Source organism: Dermacentor variabilis, chromosome 3, assembly GCF_050947875.1.
Source record: "Dermacentor variabilis isolate Ectoservices chromosome 3, ASM5094787v1, whole genome shotgun sequence".
Lineage (NCBI taxonomy): Eukaryota > Metazoa > Arthropoda > Arachnida > Ixodida > Ixodidae > Dermacentor > Dermacentor variabilis.
In genome coordinates, this window is record NC_134570.1 from 15,611,700 (window position 1) to 15,630,000 (window position 18,301).

General features: G+C 45.0%; 1 protein-coding gene across 8 annotated transcripts in view; it reads right to left on the minus strand.

Moving 5' to 3' along the window:
* Positions 1-1,128: 1,128 nt before the first annotated feature.
* LOC142575180 (carboxypeptidase D-like) overlaps positions 1,129-18,301 on the minus strand; it is a 193,700-nt gene continuing 176,527 nt past the window's right edge. For 7 of the 8 annotated variants that reach the window (XM_075684276.1, XM_075684273.1, XM_075684280.1 and 4 more), the window contains exons 9-10: positions 12,771-12,935; positions 8,741-9,765 (exon numbers count right to left, since the gene is read on the minus strand). In XM_075684276.1, coding sequence (XP_075540391.1) covers positions 9,622-9,765; positions 12,771-12,935 — 309 coding nt within the window. In that variant the 3' untranslated portion in view covers positions 8,741-9,621. Of the gene's footprint in view, positions 2,537-8,740; positions 9,766-12,770; positions 12,936-18,301 lie in introns of those variants that run through there. The other variant, XM_075684274.1, reaches the window with a different exon arrangement.

Consider the following 18,301-nt stretch of genomic DNA (forward strand, 5'->3'; position numbering starts at 1 on the left):
GCAGTGTTTACAGGCCTCTTTTGTGTGTGTGTGAGCGACTTTAGAGGGACCCTTTCCTAGAGCTGTCAAGTTCTACAGGGGAACTTCCGCGAACCAGCAACGCCCAAAAGGGAAAGACAAGCGTCTGCAAGTCCCGGACCTGAGGCTTGCTATAACCGGAGGCGGGACGCCCTCCTCCTTGCAGCAGGCTCAGTATAACTAGAGGCTCGGTATAACCGGAAGAGGAAGGGCCCTCTTTCCGCGAATCAGACTCTGTGCCGGTCACGTGACGTCAACGGAAGGAAGATCCCTCCAAAGATTGTAGAGAGCCTATTTAAGGGGCTCGGAAATGTTCTTTTTAAGATCACTTCATTCTCTTCCCTTCATTTTTCAACAACCTTTGGATAAACCCCGCAAGTTTCGCACTAGAAAACGTCTCGTCCCTGCCCGATCGTCATGGTCTACCGGATGCCTGCAGCCCGCCGACAACGCCACGCTACCCAATAGTAACGTCGGTCGAGCTTCGACAGGCAGGCGCCGCTACAACTCGGAAGCAGTACGATACGCTACCCTGGAGTACGCAACAGTAGGCAACAGTTGGCACCGTAGTCTCGTAATCGTTACTTCAGTTTTTCTAGTGGAACATCATTTGTCGTTCCAAGGAAATTTGATATTCAGGATATCAGATGGTTACAACGATGATTTGGCGAAGCTACTTGCCATAGCATATTTTCTGAATCGCGCCGCAGTGATGAAAGCTGAAGTTGATAAAATGGGGGTTACAGGACCACAGTGGGATGCTCAGCTCGTACTTGGCTGTTTTTACTACAAAAGTCCAGACACAGCCAGTGCATGGTACGGAAGGGATTTGAAATATTTATTGGTATTATCAGTCTCTAGCAATTCATTCATTCATTCATTCATTCATTCATTCATTCATTCATTCATTCATTCATTCATTCATTCATTCATTCATTCATTCATTCAAACGAATGATCGGCCGAGAATCGAGCCCGGGACCTCGTGGTCTGCAGCAGAACGTTATAGCCAGTGAGCCACGTCGGCGGATATCTCCAGCGAAGTTCAAGGACTCGTGCGGGTTCGCACCCTCCAGCTACAACAGTTCAGTAAGCAGGAAGTAAACATCGCTGATGAGATTCGTCTCTCTTTATTGTAACAAGGTGATTCACTCTTTATGATAAGAACTCTGACGCACACAACGCACGATGTGTGGCCTGCAAGCAAATAAAAAAAGAATAGATGTTGTGCAAAGATAAAACCGCTGACTGCATTCTAACCGTACAAACATAACAGTATGCGACTCATCCGTCAAGTTCGGCTGGAATTGTCCTCTAGAGGAACGCACATATGATCGAAGAATTGTGTCACGAACTACGACCCATTGCTGCACGCGAATCCAGCTCTTAGAGGTTTGCGAACCACTGCCACTGGGCAGGAAAACGAGGAAGGTAAACGCGATTGTTGCACTTATGAGGCCGGAAAAACCGATAGCTTTACGCTCGATTCTCGGTGCCATAGAGTTTCATACAATGGCCTGTCGTGAAAGAAATTCGACGTTTGAGTCCGTAGGAGGTGCATTACCGTAGGTTTGGTGCGTGGCCTTTGATAATACTTGCTTCAAAGTCAGTGATGGCCTCTTAGTATATTATTAAGAAGTTAAATTGTGTCCATAAATTTTCTCTTCGCTCATAAATTTCACCTCGGAGCGCAGCCAGTCAACTGTCTTCAAGGCATCGACAGCATATATTAAGAAAAAAGGAAGAGGAAGAAACGTACTAGCCACCGAAGCCATCGTTATTTTTTTTTAATTTCTCCTTCAGCGAAACAGATTAGAGTGAGGAATGGTCATTATTTCAATGAGTTGAACTTTTAGATGAATTACTTCTTGAAATTAAAGACTAAAATGCTTTTACAAGCTACCAACGAAGCAAAACGTCATACTTTGTGAAGGAACGGTTTCATGTAAACGAACGACGGCCAGTTTACAAGAAATAATAAAATAGCCACGAACATGTTTTCAACAAACACCCCGGCTACACCAGGTCGGCCTGGTGGACAAAGGACTGGAGCTCGCGGCGGCCACTTGGAGATATTTGCACCAAACTCTAACGCTCGTGACACAGGGTCCTCCTGATTGGGTAGCACGCTGGCGAACCTTGCGCGGAAGTCTGACGTAGCTGCGGAAAGGCTGCCGTGTTGTGCTCCCGAAAGGCAAGAAATGGGCGGCGGCAGCGGTGATGCGAAGTCAAACACGCCGAGCAACACACTCCGAGCACTGGGGCAGGACGGCGCCCCGGCGAGCGCAGAATTCCGGCATTGCTGTCGCTCGTCGAGCGCGGCTCGACACGCAGCCGGGCTTTTCGCGGCCGCCGTGTCGCGGTGCACGCGAATTCACTCAGCCGAAGTTCCCGAAGATGTTTCCGAAGCCGGACTTTATGGAGTTCCACATGGAAGGCGTTCTCTGAAGCGACGATGGCGCCAGGAAGAAGCTTAGCCCCGAAGAGTCGGGATGCAGGAAGTCTTCATCCGAGAATATCTGGTGAAAGGAAAACGAGACGAGGGATTATTATTATTATTATTATTATTATTATTATTATTATTATTATTATTATTATTATTATTATTATTATTATTATTATTATTATTATTATTATTATTATTATTATTATTATTTGTTTTGACAACTTGTATACACTTGAAAGGAAAGGGGAAGCAAGGAGCAGGCTGGCAACTCCCTGCCTACTCTTCAAAAAGAGGTACGTGCTGGAAGAAAACCCAGGGAGAAATCGAGGCGTGTCAGAAGCACAACCTTTCTCTCTCTCCATCTCCCCCGCTTCTGAGTTTGTCCTGCTTGCAATTCAAAGGAAGGGCAGCTTATTGACCGCAAGTACGCACCGCACAAAACGGTAACAGACACGCAAACGCAGCCTTTTTGAAGAGCAAGGCGTTGTTACCGAATAGCCGGATTTACATTTCATAGATAGCAAAGCTAGTTTCTGTGGCTGATATGGAATTCTGCACCTCAGCACGAGGTCACGGGTTTCAATTTCCAATCGCAGCTGCTTCCATTTCGAAGGGACTGGAATGTAAAAGTTCCAATCTATAGGCCTACTGACATTTAGGCCCCCGGTATCGCACCCCCTTCCTGTGACCCAAGTTGAACTAGAATCCTTCACTGTGACGTCCTCGTTGTCAAGGTGTAGCTTCGGTACGTAAATCTACCAGCCTTAAGGTTTGGTGACAAACTTCCACGTGATTTAGCGGAGCCGGTTCAACCCCGCAAGAACGAATACGTGCATGCCAGCAACCGATCATAGGCGGATCAATGTAGCAGCGGAGACAGCGAGTGCAGACTTTTCTAGCAAATGTTACAATCACACTGCCGAGAAGTTGCGAGCGAAATAGAGAATCACTGGGCATACATCAAGCTGGGGTGATTCTGGGCAATGGCTTCTACAAGAGCGCGAGCTGTGCCCATGTATACACGAGAGTTCCCTACGGGTACGGAAAAATGCCGGCCCGGACTTTCTCACGGACGGTTCACGCCGATGGCCTTTACAATACATATATTCTTAGAAAGAACCTCACGCGCACGTCGCTACATGAATTTCCAGCTTGTACCTGCGCTGTTCTACTGACTGAGCGGGTCGCTCCGAAGGCGTTCGAAGAAGTTCCTTAAATTTAATGGGGATTCGGAAGAATCTGAACGTCCAACCACTATCTGATTGATTGATTGATTGATTGATTGATTGATTGATTGATTGATTGATTGATTGATTGATTCGTAGTATTTAACGTCCCACGCCAACAAAAGGGCCATGAGAGATGCCGCATTTAGGGGGAGGCTCCAGATTAATTTTGACCGCCCGCAGGTTTCTTTAACGTATACGTAAGTACACAGGATACACTTTTTCTCCATTTCACCATCAACGAAATGTGGCAGTCTAGCCGGGAGACGAATCTAGAGCAGAACGCCGCATGTACTGAGCCACCCGGGTCACCAATATTTGCAATCGACCTCAATAGTTGCACGCTTGTGACCTGCAGCTAACCACGGTTTTCTAAATCATTGTTGCCGCAAAATGCGCAAGAAATTGCACGCGCGTGTACACTAAGCCGGACGTACTGGGCCTCTTTTTGTATTTCAACACACATAGAAATACGTTCGCTAGAGGTGATAACCGCTTAACCTTTCAAAGTTCATGGATTCGCGTGTATACATTACAGTCACGAAGGTATAGCTGTCGGCATACAGTTACACAAGATAAACCACATGCTCATGCTAAGTGACTATGCACGGACGATTCAGTACACACGGCTGTTTTACTGGGCACAGTAGGAATTTGCTCTCGTACCAATTTTCCAAAGGAAATATAGCACAATTACCTTCGTCCTTATCACAAATGTACATTTGCCTCCGCCAAGGACACGTCAGGTTCTACAACGTGCACGTTAAGCGAAACGCTCGATTCAGACAATAAGACGTTGCGGTCCTGTACGCTGTCCTGTAATGCAACAACGCATGTGCAAACTCATTTTTCTTGCCTCTCTGCTGCAGATGATACTTTTAGATATGGAAATAACGGTAAAAAGAACTAGTTTTCCTAAATATCTAACTATATACATCATAATATTACATCCATCTCTTGCCATTCGCCAACATCTGCAACAAATATTTTGAGAGCATGAATTTGTGTTGGCAAGTTGATGCTTTACGCATCCACTCATAAGCCTTTTCTTGAACAGGCACCCATCTGAACTCAGCGAGAAACATTTCATGTTTTTAATCATTACTTCCGTGTAAAATTTGTATACATACATAAAGCGAGTGCTTACTCTCATAAATTAACTTATGGGATGACTGAGCTAATAATCACGTTATCATAGTGTTTCTATATGCGCATTTGCTGTGGCTAATGCGTGCCTATCGTGCAATATATGTTTTAGTTTTAATACTTACAAGCCGTGAAATGCGGTACTTATTCTTCCAAGCAGAATCCTAAAGAAAGAAGAATGAAAGTAAAAGGAAGTGTTCGTCTATTTGATTCGGAATTCAACAGCCAAAGTTTGTTCTTAGAGGACTCACAGCGCTGAACCTGTGCATGGTAGTCTATTTTCAGGCAGCATTTTTCCATTACAAAAGATCAATAACTCCGAACAAAGCGCACTGAATGCTAAAAATAGTTGATAGCTACGTACTAGAAACTTCCAGCGCGAGCACGAGATACGGTCGGAATTAGAATAACTTTCTAGAACTTGTCCTCGGGGTGCTTGGAAGTTAAGCCACCGTTTTACACCTCGCTAATCAACATATGCACCCTTGAAGCATATTTTAAGTGGTGGAAGACATCGTAGTCTTGATACATCTCGATCACGGTTTTGATCAAATTGTCTCAATGTCACTACGTAATTTGTGACTGTTCACTTTTGTCAGGGCTCGTTCAGCATGGCTCGTTCAGCATGTTATATATATATATATATATATATATATATATATATATATATATATATATATATATATATATATATATATATATATATATATATATATATAACATCATTTTGGTCAGTGTCCGGACCTCTTTCTCTTAAGTATGCTTCATTCCGACTAGACTGGCTTCAGTCATACTCTCGACTTCATACTGATGCCACATACGGAAAAAAAGCAAACGGAGATCTAGTGCTGCAATAAAGCATGTTTACAGATTAAATATAATTTGTAATTTCAAGTCAAAATCACTTGCCAACGCAGCTATGTAATGTCCTTTTCTTAGTTGTGAAACCGTAGATAGATTTTTCTTGTACACGAATGCCGAATATACAGAATTCGATATCTTCTTAGCTTTTTGTCAGTGGTAATACTCTTTCTGGGTGAGCCTGCAATTGCGTCACGATGAAAGGTAGCATTTGGGTAGTTTCCATGGAAGTGAGGTTGTTTTCGAATGCGCTGAAACCATGTATTACATTCAGTTACAGCTTTCCATACGTCATGAAAATATTCATACACGTGAGACTGCCATGAATTGAATCCTCGCATCTCTGGAAAGGTCTTCTATTGAGCCGTTGTCCCTTCCATCTAGAGAGGATGGATGATTTGGCCTCGATAAGATGGGCGAGTCTACTGTCCATGCGCTCAGTCGGGGCGTTTGTTGTGATAATGCGGGTGGCCGATTTAGTATCAGACAGTAGATCGCATGACCTTAATCCCGTGACGCTCTCGTCGAGATGGCACGCCGCCCTGCGCAGCTCCCATCTCGACGACCAACTCTGGGCGACCCAGCAGGCCTACGAAGCGGCGAAGAGGCAAGACCTCGACGTCCCATCGTGGGAGGCCTAGGCCCAGCCGACTGAGCTGCTGGTGCTCATTAAAGTTCACTCTCTCTCTCTCTCTCTGGAAAGTGGCACCCATATTCAGGAGCATTCAAGGAACGCAAGAGAGCTCCTCCCACAAAATCGTGCTGCCATCTAATCTCAGTCGCTCTCTCTCTTTGCGCTCTTGAAAACTAGTTCCATTACAAACAGCACAAATAGGACACACTAGTTGTTCAGCAGCAATAAACAAAGGGTACGCGTGGTGAATATTGCAGCTCACAGCAGCAACACATACACACAGCAATACATGGACCTTGAAAAGACATTACGAGTGAGAATATTCTGCGCTCTTTTCCTAAGCCCGTTCTCATTAAAGGGACACTAAAGGCAAATATTAAGTCAAGCTAAAGTGATAGATCAGTGCTCAAGAATCCCTAAGGCGTCAATATTATTGTGAACAGAGCCCCAGTAATCGAAAAATCGAGGTAAACGCAGAACGTGATTAGAAACTCCCGCGGGACATTCAAGCACTTACCCGATGACGAAAGCACTCCTCAGTTAAATTCTCTCACTAGTACTCAACCACTGGTTCCAAAAAACATCCTTGTATTGTACTGTAAGACGAAATAAAATGCTACTTGTACAGCTCTATTTCGTTTTTAGAAAAAAAGTACTTATTGAAATTATCCTTAACAGCGACGCGGGCGGTCTAAAATATTCGTTTTCGCTCGACTCCGCGCCGTCCACGCTATGGTGTTTCAGTAGTTTCATTATCGCGTAGTGCTGTACTGGCTTTGCTGGCTTGCGAAACTCGCACAAACTGCCAGTAACAGAGAATTCAACTTCCATGTGATGTCGTGGGATGCCCGAACGATCTATGCCACTTGACCAAAAAGCAGCTGCAGTGGCATGTGCAGCGGCGAATCCACCGCCATCTCTCGGGCACCGTTTTACTCACCGACGGCAGCAAAGGGTGGTGATGGCGTATGCAACGTTACCACTCCCCAAGTTGGCTGGCGGGAAATTTGAATTACGAAAAAGGTATTCAGACCCTTCAGATGCAATTTTCTCGTACGCGAATTCTTGGCACGAAACAAGCATTGCGAGGTTTCTGGAATAATATTTAAATAGTCCACGTCGACTCAGTATTTGCCTTTAGTGTCCCTTTCAACAACTCTCGAGAACGTGGACAGCTTTGCGCCAGAGCTGAAAAAACAGGCCACTTATTCATGCACAAATATATATATGGTTTGCCTCTAATAAACTAAACCGCATTCCTCTTCGGAAAGCAGGATCAGGAAGTTTACGACATCACGATAGATAACCAGACAATGATATTCGTTGACGCATGTGTTGAAGCCGGCTCACTTTAAGGCGCATTTGCCGTTGCATTCTTGACTTGACACCAACTATAGGTTTAACCAGAGTCACACGAGTTATTGCAATTCTTGCAACATTGGAAGTCACCCTATCGGGGCCATTCCCAACAGGGTTGACAGCGATAGGGTATTAACTGCACACGCAGTACTCACAGGTATGTATAATCGAACTCGGATGCCCGCCTTTTTAAGTGGGTGTCGCAACTTTAGAACAGTATGAACAAAGCGGTTACAGAAGACAAGACGCGAGACCGAAGTGATTCCCACCTTCACCGTCAGACACCAGAGGGCTCCCTTTCGTGGTCAGTAGATGTCCAGTGAAACTCCGACCCAGAAACGTTCGGTGCTATCTGCTGTTGGCGATGTTCCGTGAAGCGCCGCAGCGTGTTAGTGATGGAAGCTTCGGCACCTGGCCAGCGTGTGCATTGCCCAAAGCATAGACGACAAAAGCACTGACAAGAGTCTCTCTTATGCTTCTCGTATTCAGAAACTTGTTTGCGGTAACCTTTGCATGCGTAGCTGCGCGTATATTAAAATAACGCTTATGAGATTTGGAAACAACTGATGTTAGCAAAAATTACTGCTAAATCAATGTGTGAGCAGCTAAAAGACTGCCTTGTGTAGCTAATTTCTTGCCCTGAACAGCGAGGATTGCTACTAATGTTTTGTCCTGCTAGAATCGTTACAGAAATCCTCGGAGGAGAAACGCAGCAGTGTAGAAATTCTACAAGATTTATTCTGAGTGACCGACTGTAAGCTATAGATAATAAAACGAATGCAACAGGCATATCTCCCAAACTGCAAGCATTGAAGCAATGTGGTAAGCATTGAAACCAAATCAGGGAAAGCCTGCTACCATCTCTCGTTTGTATCGTTGAACAGCACGACGCAATAAGAACAGTAAAGATTGAATTGTTAGTTCTGTGAACGTTACTGCCTCGTTACTCAAATAATGCTTGTGCTCTTGTTCAGTGCTCTTGCCGTCCTCTTGGAAATTGTTGACGTCTTTAAATGATTATAGTGTAAAACAAGAAATGAATCAGAGGAGATGGGCGTTTCAAGTTTATTAGTGTGATGAAAAGAGAGCAGAGACAAAAAGGGTGCTGTGAACCCCGCCACCAAGTTACCGAGAAAAACAGATTAAGAAAAAGGCACTGTGCGGATAACATGCTGTATCTCCCACGTGAATGATAGCAGGAATGATTGGTAATAAAAAAGACATAGAAATTGTAGGAGCGATAAAAAGAGCCTTGAAAAGTTCCATAATGCTCTCGTGCGCGTTGGCCGACCTCTCCAACAAAAGTCGGGAGGCCTTAATAACAAAAGGTGCACTGTGTTCAGGAATGCTACATACGAAAATGAGTACACATAGCTAACAATGATGATGGCTATGATGATGAAGATTGTAATGAGCTAATGACTATGAGGTTGCCTCTTGAAATCATGGATTGTCGTTCGTCTGCAAGCACTCTCACAGTACAGGTCGCAAGTCTCTGTTCTGTCCTGCCATTTGATCCTCCTTATATTTTGACAAGTCTATCATCTTTAACCTCAACTGGCCGATGAACGTGAAGCTACACGTCCCATGACCTTTTTTAAACGATCTAATGCTGACAATCTTTTTTTTAATGTTCGGTGAAAGTGAGCGGCTTAAATGCGTGGCCTTCATAGCAACTTCCGTATAGCAAAGTTTCGTTTCGTTTAAGCGAGGCAGCATGTAAGGTTTGCCTATGCTAAACCTTCAACTTGCATATGAAGCATACTGACCATTGCATATTGCACTTTTAGAAAATGTTCCGTTCATTGCGGGTGGCAGAGAAAAGTAACATAAAAGAGAGGCTGCGATGTACGTGCTTACAGCTTGAAATACTGGCATAATTGAGGCGCGCTTCATGGTGACATACAGCGAAAAGATAATAAAGCAGTTCGGTCAGTGGCGTAGCGGTTGCCCAAACTCGAATGGGTTGTTATTAGCCAGCGGTAGCGATTTGAAGCCGTTAAAGTAGAAGCGAGCGGGCAAGGACTGGGGCAGAATTTGTCTTACGGCTTCTAACTTATTCTCTTGCGGTGCCACCTGTGGTTCAGTTGAAAAAAAAACAGAGAAACAAAAGGAAAAGAACTTTAAGGAAAGGACACAGAGAGTGCACAGCGTAAGTAAAAAAAAAGAACATTTACAAAGTGAATATTCCGGAGTTAAAAGAAACTGAAGATGAAATGCATGAAAGCTGAGTGTTGTGCTTTCACTTCTTTTCAGAACGAACATCTGCCTTTTCTTTTTAGACTTGAGCACATAAACAGGAGTGCGCTGATAAGAGCAATTGTTCACTATCATCAGTGCTGTTTTGTAGTGCATGGGCCCTATAACGCCAAACTATTCCAATATGTCTTCATTCCAATCTCCTGACGTCATATTTGCGTAACCGCCGACGCAAGCATCGGGCGGTGACCTGCTGGGTTGTCTAAACAGACCAATCAAACGCTCTCCTCGTTTATAGGAGGTCCCTTTTGTTTGCTTTAAAAACGAATAACATTGCCTACACTGAGCGGCTTGTCTTATCTAATTGGCTGATAAGAGGCGAGGAGCACGCTCAAGTGGAGAGGGATTCGATGGGGCTGAGCCGGTGCAGTGAAAATCGTTAACCGGATGAAGAGCGTGGCGCCGGCATCTGCGATTGGTGCATTTTCCCTTACTTCGCTTGCGATGGCTGGTCGAAAATCGCGGCGGCATGCTATGGAAGCTTAAGAATGACGCTAAAACGGATCCTGAGCTAAGAGCAGTTGCCATAACGCGATCGAAAACGTGCCGAAAGTGCTCGGAAACGTTACACGGCCACGCAAGAAGTTTTATTGTATGCAAATACACCCGTGCTCTCCGGCAGGTGCGAGTAGCAAGAGCCTGAGCGATCGGCGGCAGCCATCTTTTATTCCTTTCGGAACGGGGCAGCGTGCGGCTATTCAGAGAAAAAGTCAGCTTTGTTCGGCATAATAATGCTTCTTTAACGCGTACACGTCAGTTTGGTGCGGTGAGTTTTCGCGTTTTTGTGACGTCGCGTGACAGGCAGGTGAAGTGGGTGCAGCCCGAAAAATTTCGACCAATAGCAGAATGTTAATGGTGAAAAGGCGTCGAATCTGAAATAACTATTTTTTTTTCAGTCCCATCATGCATAATAATAGTGTACACGTCTTATCAGATAGGGAGCTATCGCGGTTTCCGTGACGTCGTGTGAGTGACAAGCGAAGTGGCAGTGGCCCAAAAAAGTTTTTGACCAATCGCGGACGGCTGACTGCAGAATTGGAATAGAAAAGTTTGGAATAGCTTTACGTTATAGCGCCCTATGTCTTAAAATTCACTCTCACACTATAAAACGAAGCATGACTTTGTGGCTTTTATGAACTGATGCTAACTTTTAAAGTGGCAGCTTTGGTGATTAAGACTAAGTTTCTCTTTTTCAAAGTTTAACAGGTATTTCCACTTGGTTATATAATATGTAGCTTAAGCGATTGGAACACTCTGCTTGCAAGTATGATAGTCTATGTTACATAGCAAGGAGTACAAGACTATGATGAAGGAAAGACAGCAACACGTATCCGCATCATGCAGTTAATTTGTACGTTGAAACAATGATCAATACGTTTACGGAGTTACGTGCTTTCTGTTCCGTTAAATCTAAATCAATCCATTTTGCTAAGCCCTGAAATTTTTACACGTGCTGCATCAGGACAGCTTTCCCATTACAGTGACATATTTTAATGCTACCCATTAAACTCGCTGTGTTTTTTTTTCTCATCCCAGGTGAAAGCATGTATCCCCATTTTAATTAAGTATATGACCAAGAGGATTAACAGAGACGTGAACTGTCCTCCTATTTGTACACGCACAAATTGGCAGTCTTTGGCATGCGTTCAGGTACACAAACTTAACAGACGTTCAAGACTATAACTATGTTTCTAAGAAATACCATGCATTGATTATGACCCTGAGAATGTGGACTGAAGCCGAACAAGACACGTCTAAAAACACAAAAATAAAATTAAAAAACGATCAAATACGTTTGTCCTACACAAACGCACCTTCCTATAAATTCTGGTCACTCAGGCTGCGTCTGTGATGCCGCAAGCATTATATTCAAGTAGCCACACTGAATTTGCTGTACACAATATACACAATAAGGGAGCACAGTGTTCACTTTGAACATGCAAACAAGCTTTCATCCATGAGCTGAACTAGGTATATTGGTATCTATCATGTGAGCAGTGCATTAGCTCCATCAAAGCCTAAAATATGGCGCCAGCTCGCTACTGCAAACCAAGCTAAATTACGAATCCTACTGCACGGGTTGCGCGACAAATATGATTCTGTTACCTACTTTGCGAATACTGCCTGGCAAGAGCCCATGGTACTTGTTATTCATGCTCAATGGGTGTGGCATTGCACATATACATCTTCGCGGCCGTGAGCTCTGGAGTAGTCTCTTTCTTGTTTTTTGAATCCCTTATCTTCTAAACCCCTCTCCTTATTCATGCGGCGCTCCACATATGTATTCCACCCCGCTTAATTTCTTTCTTCAATGCTCACTTTGACATACGTCTAGTCATGCGATTCCCGCAGCTTCATAGCTTCTGACACAGCCCGGAGCTCCGCAATGGCCGATCTTCGGCTGAACTCCGTTCAGTAAAGCAATAAAACTGGCCAATATAGAGCACTGGGCAATATGGCATCGTGCCTTAATGTCTACCGATGAGACAAGACCATGCAAAAACAAGCATTGAAATTGCTAACAGCCGCGCTTCCATGAAACACACTGGGCCACCGCGGGCGCCCGATCTCACTTCCATGACAAAAACGTCTGCGTGATATTGCCAACGGGAACCGGGCGCGTCGTCATCACGACGCCCATGGTTCCGATACCCGCCAGCTTCCCTGACGTCACCGGCCTCCATGCGGCCCGCGACAGTTGCCGCGCGCGGCTGTGCCGTTCCGGTGACGTCACTGGTGGAAGCAGTGGAACGAGGAAGCGAGCTGGTGGTAGTTGTGTTAGTGGAAGGAGAGGAGGTTCCGTTGCCCGGAGCAGGCGTTACCGTAGGCTGCGGCACTGCACTCTGTGCAGAGTCCGGTTCGGGCTGCAGCTGTTCGGGCTCATCGGTCTCCTCGTGTAAAGACTTGAGCGTCACGTTCAGAATGGAGATCTGCTGCTCGAGCACGATGAAATCCTGCTTGGCCGTGTGGAATCCCGGCGCGGAGACCTGCACAGAGAACACAAAACAATTTCAAGGTTTAGCGCTTTCCGCCGTACGTTTTCCGTTGCGCTAATCGCAGACTAACAAACAGACAAAAGAAAAGTCGGAGATGTCGACGAGGCGCCTGCCTAGCTGTAGAACAAGGGAATAGGAAGATGGGGGGAAATGGTGCTGTTTACACAAGCCAACGTTAGTTTGAAAGCTCACTGTCGCCTGTTGACTTTTACTTCCTGCAAAAAGGACATATTTGGCTACAATCCAAACAGAATGCCTGCGTTGAGGAATATTAAATGCCTCACCATAGCTTTAGATGATGTTGCCGGCCTTCACTGGTGCGAGAAATCGCGCTTTCTTGTTCTTACAAATAGTGTCATTGATTCTTAAAAACGACAACTGCTGTTCCGAAAGGAAAGATACCGCGAGGTATGATACTGTAGTTTCGCGTGTATAAGCCGCACAAAGATTTTAATAATTTTGGCAGTAATAGGGGGGAGCGAATGATATGCAACTTTCGCCTTGAAAGATGGCTTCACGGCATTACATTGCGCGCTGCCGTGAAGCCACTTTTCAGGGCAAGGTTCTCCGCTGTTTAAACTTTCCTTATCTCCAAGGGAACCCCACCTCTTCCCCACCTCTGCGTGTTCAAGCTCCCCTCTTCCCTCTTTCATTCTCCTCCGCTTAACGAGTCGCTCCTTTACGTTCCGTAGTTAGTGAATAGCGCACGCGGCAAGCTCGTCGGTCTCCCGTTCCCCCGGCGCGGCCCGAGTCTGCGCGAAGTGCCAGCGGTGAGCCAAATCACCGTTGGGATTTGCGGCGCGGTCGCGTTTCCTCTGTCGCCGTTGCGATGCGAGGGCTTCTCCGTTCGCGCTGTCATCCGCTGTCGTGCGAGTGCTAGCTGCGAAGTGATCAGATTGACCTCAGATATATCACTGATTCGTCAGCGATAACATCCGGCGTGTGAATCTAGTTTTGTCAGTATCGCCGAAGAAGGGGGAAACAAGGTCGCTGGCTGAAGATACGACGTAAACGTGCATCCGCGAATAGACTGTTTTTGCAAAGATTTGAGCATTGTTGTATGCAGCTACTTCCGCGGATTATACGCGGGGGCGTAGGCGCCGACTGCGGGGGGGGGGGGGGGGGGGCTCCGGGGCCCGAGCCTTCTCCGGAGTTTTCCGGGGGGGGGGGGGGCTGCGCCCCTCCGCCCAGGGCGATTCCGAAGCGTCCCCCCCGCCCCTTCACTACACACACACACCTAAAGTGCCATTACCAGAGCATTGTCACCCACGTCATTTGAAGTTCCTTCTAGCTTGCCTCGACCTTTGCACTTGATACTTTACTGCGGCTAATTAATAGCTTACTGCATCATTGATGGCGCGGGCGTGCACGGCTTTTAATTCATACTTTCGCTTTATTTCTGCAAATCCTGGCAGTAGGAGGACACGCGCATTAGAGGCACTAGCGGCGGCTGCCTCATCCGTATTTCCTCACTTCAACATTGTTTTAAATTTCCATTGTAAACACCATGCACAAATGCAATATATCCAAAAATACACGCAGGACAATGTTTATTATATTTTTGAAAGAGATGTAGGTACCCAATTAAAAATTACTTCTAAAGGTATGGATAGCCTATGTCTGGAGAATGGATATGTTGTTGCATATTTACCACGCTTCAAATTGATTTGCGTGCTTTTTTTTTTTTTAGTATGAAGAAAAGAAATACCTATACACTTCAGTGACCCCTTCGGCAGAGTCTTTTATCAATGGCGTGTGAAATGCACGTGAATGTTGCGTGTCTCAGTATTGGTTTTCTTTCCAGTAAGAAATGCTAACCACTCAAGAAAAAAAGCATTCCTAAAACTTAGAACATTTACTAGGGATGGAAACATCTTCAGTTGCATGTAAACGTCATAAATATATATATATATATATATATATATATATATATATATATATATATATATATATATATATATATATATATATATATATATACAGGGTGTCCTAATTAACTACCATGCACCAAGGTTTAAAAAAGAAGAGCAATGCGTTACTCGAAGAAAACCTAATGCATATTGTTTACAGTACAGTAGAGTAGCTGCCAGTGATTATTGTTACTGAGATTTATTTAGGCAATTGTAATTAATTATCTAACTCGAGACGTATTATCCTAATTACCTAAGTGTCAATGAGGCATTGGAAGGTAAAGTCAAGGGACATCTAACTGCGGTACTTTCAGCGACGTACTAATTGCTTGTTATTTTTTTTTTCGGCTGATAAATAAACCCCGCGAAATGTGGATAACACCACGTGACTGCGCTCCTACACGGATCATAAAGGAGCGCCCTCGAACAGGCTCCATCTGAGTTAGGCTGAACGAAATAACGGAATTAAAGAAAAACATCGTGATCGGGCTGGTGCCTTTTCTGCCGCTGCCCGGCTGGGGAAAGAAGCTGTCCTCTCTGTTGCCTTGGGGGAGATAAAATGCACGGATTTGTTTTTTTTTTTTTTAGGGAGACCTCACAGGCCTACGAAGAGGAATAGGCTGAGGGGGGGGGGGGGGGGGGGATATGGCAGAGTTTATCACAAGATACAATCGGTAAAATGATGTCGATCCATAAAGGGATTCTAATATGGACACGAAACGATAAAATTTGCATACTTACAGAAAGATGTCAGAAAGAAAGAAAAAGAAGAATAAGGAATGAACAGATAAGAATTGCATAAAAACAGCAAGAACAGCAAGAAGTATTACAGAAAAGCAGCAAGATACTTTGCGTTTACACGTTGTACACTGCGTAATGTTAAAAAATAAACAGAAAACAAACCCATGGCATAACGCTTGACAATGCATTGAAAACGTAAACGTAGTGGGATTGATAAATACGCGTGTATTAACTCAACCCTACGCACAGTGTGGAGAAAAATGTTTGACCAAATTACTGCAAAAGGCATCATGATTTCTGAGCGAAGCAATGCTATCCGGAAAGCTGTTCCGGAGAGGATATCGCGAGGCAGTGGTGAAAAGTTAAATGCTCGTGTCCCTCCATATACACGGACATAGCTGAAGTTATTGTGTAATCTGCGCGATGTGAAGACGTGGCGTTTCAAGAATGGTAGGGAAAATCCTCCAGAGTGAATTAAAGCTATCACCACAAAAGCGAATTTACAAGTTACAACGTCAGTGCGAAGGTTTAAAGATGAGTTTCGTTTCGTCCCAGCCGCCATGTCTTTCTCTAATAAACAGAATGTAAACGTGATCCTTGCCGCGGGATCTGCAAATGGCCACAAGAAGAAGGACGCAAATATATATATCAGTCATGGAAGTGTAGCGGTAGACCCAACGCATCGACTATCATCGGACACTATGAAAACCTGAGACGAACCGGCAGCTTCAAGAAACAGCGGCAGAGGACTCCATCTTTGAGTCCTAGACTACGCGCTGATGTTCTAGAATATACGGGCTCAAACCCTATTGCTAGCGTGCGGGACGTGGCCGCTCAGGTACCAATTTCCGAGTCATCAGTTTGGAGGATTCTAAATGACAGCCTTTCACCCGTACCACCTTAACCTGCACCAATGCTTGGAAGATAGGGACCTGCAGGATCGTCTATATTTCTCAAACTTGGTCCTCACAAAAGACTTTCAAGCAACATCATGTGCACAGATGAAGCCAATTTTCGCAGAAGCGCCTAGGCAAATTTGCATAATGCACAGCATTGGAGGGACTCCAATCTACACTGGGTAAAACGGAATCGGCACTAGCACCAGTGGTCGCTCAATGTGTAGTTCGGAATTCACGCCGGTGCTATAATCGGCCCCATCTTCTTCGCTATAGCACACTGAGCTGGAAGCGTTACATGAACTAAATCCTTGAACAATTGGTGGATGAGTTTCTCAGCGAAGTCCCGCTGTCACGTCTTCCACTCCTATGGTATCAGCAAGATGGGGCACCAGCCCAAAGCAGCATCCGAGCACGAACCTGGCAGGATGCGACTTTACATGCGCAATAGATTGGAAGGCACGGGCCTGTAAATTGGTCGGCTAGGTCACCTGTCCGGTTTCCACTCGATTTCTTTCTATTGAATTGTGTGAAAGATCGTGTTCACTCGATGGGAGCGCACTCACGTAGTACTTCTCGTACTTCGTAAGGTTTCTTTCCCAGTCGGGAAAAAATGTACACATTTGCCCCGGAAAGGCGGTGGTCCCGGGTTCGAGTCCCGGACCAGGACGAATTTTTTTTCAACTGTGAGGCTTTTCTTTCGAGGAACCCGTATGGGTTTCCTTTGTAGCAATTGATACGAACGAGTGGATGTCTGATTTTCCCTTTATTAATTATTTCTCTCCTTCTTGCGGGTTTCCGCAGAACTATTACGTCAAACTCTTGCCTTTGCTTCGAGTTGTTGACAAATTCCACTTCGCTCTGCCACCTGCTAGCCGCCTGGTTAGCTCAGATGGTAGAGCGGCTGCCCTGGAAATGCGGGTGGTCCCGGGTTCGAGTCCCGGACCAGGACGAATTTTTCTTCAACGGTGAGGCTTTTCTTTCGAGAAACCCGTATGGGTTTTCTTTGTAGCAATTCCTACGAACGAGTGGATGTCTGATTTTCCCTTTATTATTTAGTACGTCGCTGAAGAAACCGCAGTTAGATAACATTTGAGGGTGCCTACAAATGCCTCATTGATATCTTGAAAATTAGGGGAGTTAGATAATTAATTGCAATTACGGAATTAAATCTGAATAACGAAAGGCTTACTGGCGGCTACTCCACTGTGCTGGAAACAATATGCAATAGGTTTTCTTCGAGTAACGCAACTGCCCTTTTTTTTTAAGTCTTGGTGCATGATAGTTGGGGAACACTCTATAATCCACTGAGTAACCGGAATGACACTAAGCCGGATTAACTCGAAATAAGAATCAACGGCAGTCACGAGCAGCAGCGCTTATACTCGGACTCACAGAAAAAGAAAGAAAGAGAGAGAAAGAGACAGGCTGCAGTTTAGAAAGGCGAAGCAGTATTAGTTATAGCTAAGTATGCGATAATTACACGAAGATTACACCACGGAGGGGACTCATGAAGTCAAATTGAATTGTCTCCTACTATGAGGTCTTGTATATAGTCATATAACGCCATCACTTCAGCGCTGAATTCTTCCAAGTTACACCACGAAATTCGAAGTGCAAGAAATTATATAACGAGAAGAAAGGGGGTTAACCGAGGGGCCCGATTTCTACCAGTCATATCATAAGCTGGTCGGGCCCGAGCGCCACCTTTCTTTTTCCGGGCTGTTACAATTGGGGGTTCGAATTATACGCGCTGGCTGGTTATACGCGCAAAAATACGGTGTGTCACGCAGTAAGATCATTGATGCTA